Source organism: Crocuta crocuta, unplaced genomic scaffold, assembly GCF_008692635.1.
Source record: "Crocuta crocuta isolate KB4526 unplaced genomic scaffold, BGI_CrCroc_1.0 scaffold619, whole genome shotgun sequence".
NCBI classification, from domain to species: Eukaryota; Metazoa; Chordata; class Mammalia; order Carnivora; family Hyaenidae; genus Crocuta; species Crocuta crocuta.
Genome location: NW_027533395.1, coordinates 3,761,159 through 3,765,606, shown reverse-complemented (window position 1 = coordinate 3,765,606; position 4,448 = coordinate 3,761,159). Strand labels below are relative to the sequence as shown.

Below are 4,448 nucleotides of genomic sequence, written 5' to 3'. Positions count from 1 at the left end.
GTCTCTCTGCATTCCCCAGCTCCAGCTCAAAGGAGAGGGTCCCCTTGTAATATTAATTAAAAACAGATTCTTTTTGGCCAGCCCCTGAAGAATGGCTTCTGTGGCAGCCTTCTTTATTAAGCCTCTGAGAAGGCAAAATGCATTAAGATATTGTGACACAAGGCTTGTGAGCAGGGACGATGAAGGCAAGACAATCTAGCCAAAAGCTATTTGAAAAATCTGCTTGAGAGCCACAATTAGCTGCTCCAGTGAGTGATATACAATTAATATGATCAAAGCTGTCACTATTTTGCACATTAGGAGTAAATATTTTAGAACACAGTCCAGCTGAATTAGTTAAAGGTATGAAATCCCGCCTGGGAACATCTGTGTGTTCCACCCCCTCGCAGGCCCAGGGAAGGGTTATCTGGAGGAACCTGCAATTACCAGCATTCCCTGCTTCTCTACACCAAAGTGTAGTGTTGGGCACATTAACTGAAAACTACTCTCTGGCAAGTCATTTCAACCAGACACACTGCAGGGGCAGCAGGCTACAAGTCGCTGCTGGAAAGGAATGGGGGTCATCCAAGGGAGAATGCAACATTCTCACCTTGGTACCATGCATGGGGGATCCCCATGAGGGGTTACTCCCAGGAGGAGGGGGCACGGAGAAGTGGACTGTCGCCCTTACAACCTTCCAGTCTCCAGAGCCATTTGCCAATTCAGGAAGCAAGCAGCAGATATCTTCCTTCATTTGAAGGAGAAGGGCAGAATGATGTGTTTTTCTGTTTCCCTGCAAGCTGTGGGGATGGAGCTCCCTCCGGGTGTTTGTGAAACACTCTCTTACCCATTAATCACCAGGAATCCAGCTTGAGACTGCTGAAAACAGAGGGTGGCAAATGCCTCTCCAGTGTAGAGGCTCCAAGCCCAAGTTCACTCATCTCTCACCAGGAACACCTGGGCAGGGTAGTAAGGGTCAGAGGGAGACCCAGACTCCAGTCCTTCCTGACACCTTCTAGTACAAGCCTGCTGGGCACTTTCTCCTTTGCCCCCCAAGCCAACTGACCACAGTCGTTGAACCAAAGTGAACACATGACCCAAGCCTTGGACAAGGCTCTCCTTCTACCCTGTTGTCCCTAGGCACACGGACAAATGGAGTGGAGCGTGTCCAGTTCTGCAGGCCTGGCTGCCAACTGTCAGACTGGAGTTTGATGGGGTGACTGAAAACCCTCCCACAAAGGGAATTCATGTCAAGTAATGAGGTCCACCAAAGGCACTTGGAAGGAGGGCAGAAACCCTAGTATTCACACTAAACTGGTGGTCTTCCCAGAAAAGGACATGTTTAATACTTCGGGTATCAGAGGCAAGATGGAACTCTTTTCACATCAAAAGAGCTTAGTGCTAGGATATCTCTCTCCACTTTGAAACCAATGATGAAGGAAGCTTGCAGAAACTTCATCATCCCACTCACCCCTCACCCTGACTTTTATTTGGAGCATTTTTTTTTTTTTTTTTTTTTTGCTACCTTCAGGAATGGGGGGGTTAGCCTGGTAATGTCATGTCACAGAGGCTGGTTTCCCAGTTTCTCTAGCAGGGGTTGTCTCCTTAGATTCACTCAAAGAGAGCACCATGTTAACATACCTCCCCCTCCTCCCCCAGAGCAGCACAGATCTGATCCTGAGCGAAGCCTTTCTCACTGAAACTGCCTACACAGTGTGGTCAGAAGAGGCAGGTCCAGCCAAGGAGGCAAAGAGGCAGTCCCTCTCTCCAACAGAAAGAAAGGACAGGATGGGATCCCTGCACCCACGTGTGTTGCTGCATCCTTTGCTTGGACAGTTAAGACTGGCCAAGAACACAACCAATAAGCATCCTGTGGGCTGTTTGCAGAGTGCCCGACTCTCACTGCTGTCACTAAGGGCTCCAAGGCCAACTGGTCTATCCCCCAGGGTTTCTGCCCCTCTTTCAACTCAACATGAGCCATTTCCCCAGGGGGCATAGGGCTAGACTTGCCCCCTCACCTCCTCTGCTGCATAACTGCATTGAAGATAGGCAGATGTAACTACTATTTGCAAAAAGTGGTCTCTCTCAAATTCCATCTTCAGGGGACAAGTCAACACACACAAAAAAACGACCCTTCAAGTAAAAGCAGAGACGTAAGAAAACTCTTTAGGCACTGTGGATTTATACTGTCCAAATGTGGAGGTAATACAGTCATGGATATGTGAGGACAGCAACGACAGCACCTCCTCTTCCTGAGGTACATTTACTTCCACGCATCCTGTTCATCCCCCTCGCGGAGTATGAACATGAACACACGCGCGCGCGCACACACACACACACACACACACACACTTCCTCATTATCAAACTAAAACGAAGTTAAGATTCACACCCCCGACTGTCAGAGAATTACCTCTCTCTCCCCCTCTCCCTCTGTGCCTCTGGAGACTTCCAAGTCTTCAGTCACTCAGCCCTGCCAAGGCCTGCGATGCCCACCCCCTACGCCCAGAGCTGCGCCCCCCAAGCTATGGGGGCCTTCACCGGAGGCAGATGAAGCCAGCCACCGCGCCGCTGGGGAGCCGAACGCACAAATCTTCCAACCCAGCATCCGTACCGGGCTGGGCTGGCTGCGTGTGTAACTGAGAACCAGAAACCGTGTTCTGGGCAGCGCAGATGTGCTACACTCTGCGGACTCCCGGCTTTCCTGTTATTCACTCCTCACCCCTGCGACACCCCAGAGCCCCTTTAAAATAAGGTGAGAATTACCCAGGAAATCTTTGATGCCAGTCATAAAGAGAGACATGAAGGGGAGGGGAGGAGCTTTCCCATCGAATGAGTTCCCCCAAAGCGGCCTATACAGACATCCATCACCCTCCAGACTCTGCCCAACGCCGGGTTCGAATCTGATCCGGAGAGCCAGAGAAACGGAAAGGATCTTCCCCAAACTGGCTGAAAGTGGGAGCCGCGGACCGAGGGCAGTGGGAGCCCTCCACCCCACCCCACCCCCCGTCATCCGCCAGGAGCGCGTCCGCCGCCGTTTCTTTGGCCCAGCCGCAAGGGGCTGGGCTCGGGCGGGCGGCGGGAATCGGGGGGCCCCTCCGAACTCGCTCTGCGGGCTGCAGCAGCTGCCCTGGGCCCCTCAAACTCCAAGCCGGACGCGGGGCAGTCAGCGCTGGGGCCGCTGGAGTGGAAACTCAAGGGCGCCACCTGTCGGTGCAGCTGCTCTCAGGGGAACCTGGCAGCGGAGAGAACCGGGTGGAGAGGTGCGCAGAAAGCTCGGGGACCCAACTCTGCTCCCGGAGCCGTTTGTGGTGCTGGACGCAGCGGCCGAGGCGAGTGTTTTGCTCAGAGGCTTAGGTGTGCCTGTGCATGCGTCAGGGTGAGGGGTACGGAATGGGTGCTGAATTTGACTTCACGCTTTAAACTTTTTTACTGCCTCTCCTACAGCTTCCCAGGCAGCTGCCTGGGTTTTGAAGGAAGGCTCTGTTTCGTGAAGCCCGGGGCTTGGGTGGACTAGGCGCAGCCTCCCCCCGGGGCTGGAAGAAAGTGCGCCTGGAGCGGAGAGCGGCGGCCCCAAGACCCTCAGGAGTCTGGGAGTCTGAGTGGCCTCAGCTCCCGCGTCCCCTTTCGCGTGATTGGAGGGGAGAACCGGGGGAGGCTCGGCAGTTGAAGGAACTCGTCAGTCTGCCCAGCGGGTCCTTAGCCGATTCAGACCGCGTCCTCACCCACGAATTCAAGCGCCCGAGGGGAAAATTGACTCTCCAAGCCGTGTGCCAGGGAAAGGGACCACAGACCCTCCCCTGCTCGTCTTTAAGACACTTCTTCGCCCCTCTCCCCTCTGGGCTGCCCCAAACCTAGGGTCTCCAGCAAACAAACGTACACACCATCTTACAACAAACTCCGCTAACCTGTTGGGGGCGTGGGGGAAGCCGGATGAACCTGTTCTCTCTACAAGCCAGGGCGCCCCCGCCTCGGCCTCGACCCTCGAGCAACTCTCTGTCCCTCGTTCCCGCTCCCCCACCCCGCATTCGGCCCTGCTGTCGGGAGACCACGGTCTGGAGGGTACTCACGCTGCTGTTGTGTCCCGACCAGTGCACCATGGCTTGATTGTGGGCCGAGTCCCCGGTCAGCGCGAACGAGGTGCTGGGCAGCCGGAGCTCTTCGGCCGCCGCTCCCCCGGCCCGCGGCGCCTTCACCTCCTCCCGGAGACCCTTGGCCGCAGGGCGGCTTCCTTTGGAACCATCGGACAAGGCAGTGGCCCGGGCGTCCCCGCGTTCCAGGGTACTGGGGGGCTGCGCCCGGCGACTCCTCCTCGCGCCGGCAGGCTTGCCTGGAGCCGGGGTGCCTTGTCCCCACCGCGCGCCTGCAGGCGACAGCACCCCGCCTTCTCCCTGCTTCTTTCCGCCGCTGCCACCGCCTGGCCGGGACAGCGGCTCAGGTCCGGGCCGGCGCCCCAGCGCGGCGCCTCTC

The 4,448-nt window shown here is 56.2% G+C and overlaps 1 protein-coding gene across 1 annotated transcript in view; it reads right to left on the bottom strand.

The window, feature by feature from the left end:
- The window catches only part of SORCS3 (sortilin related VPS10 domain containing receptor 3), a 564,865-nt gene that overhangs the window by 559,566 nt on the left and 851 nt on the right, over nucleotides 1-4,448 (bottom strand). The window contains exon 3 of the mRNA XM_077748455.1: nucleotides 4,049-4,448. This exon is cut by the window's right edge and continues 33 nt beyond it. Coding sequence (XP_077604581.1) covers nucleotides 4,049-4,448 — 400 coding nt within the window. The remainder of the gene's footprint in view (nucleotides 1-4,048) is intronic.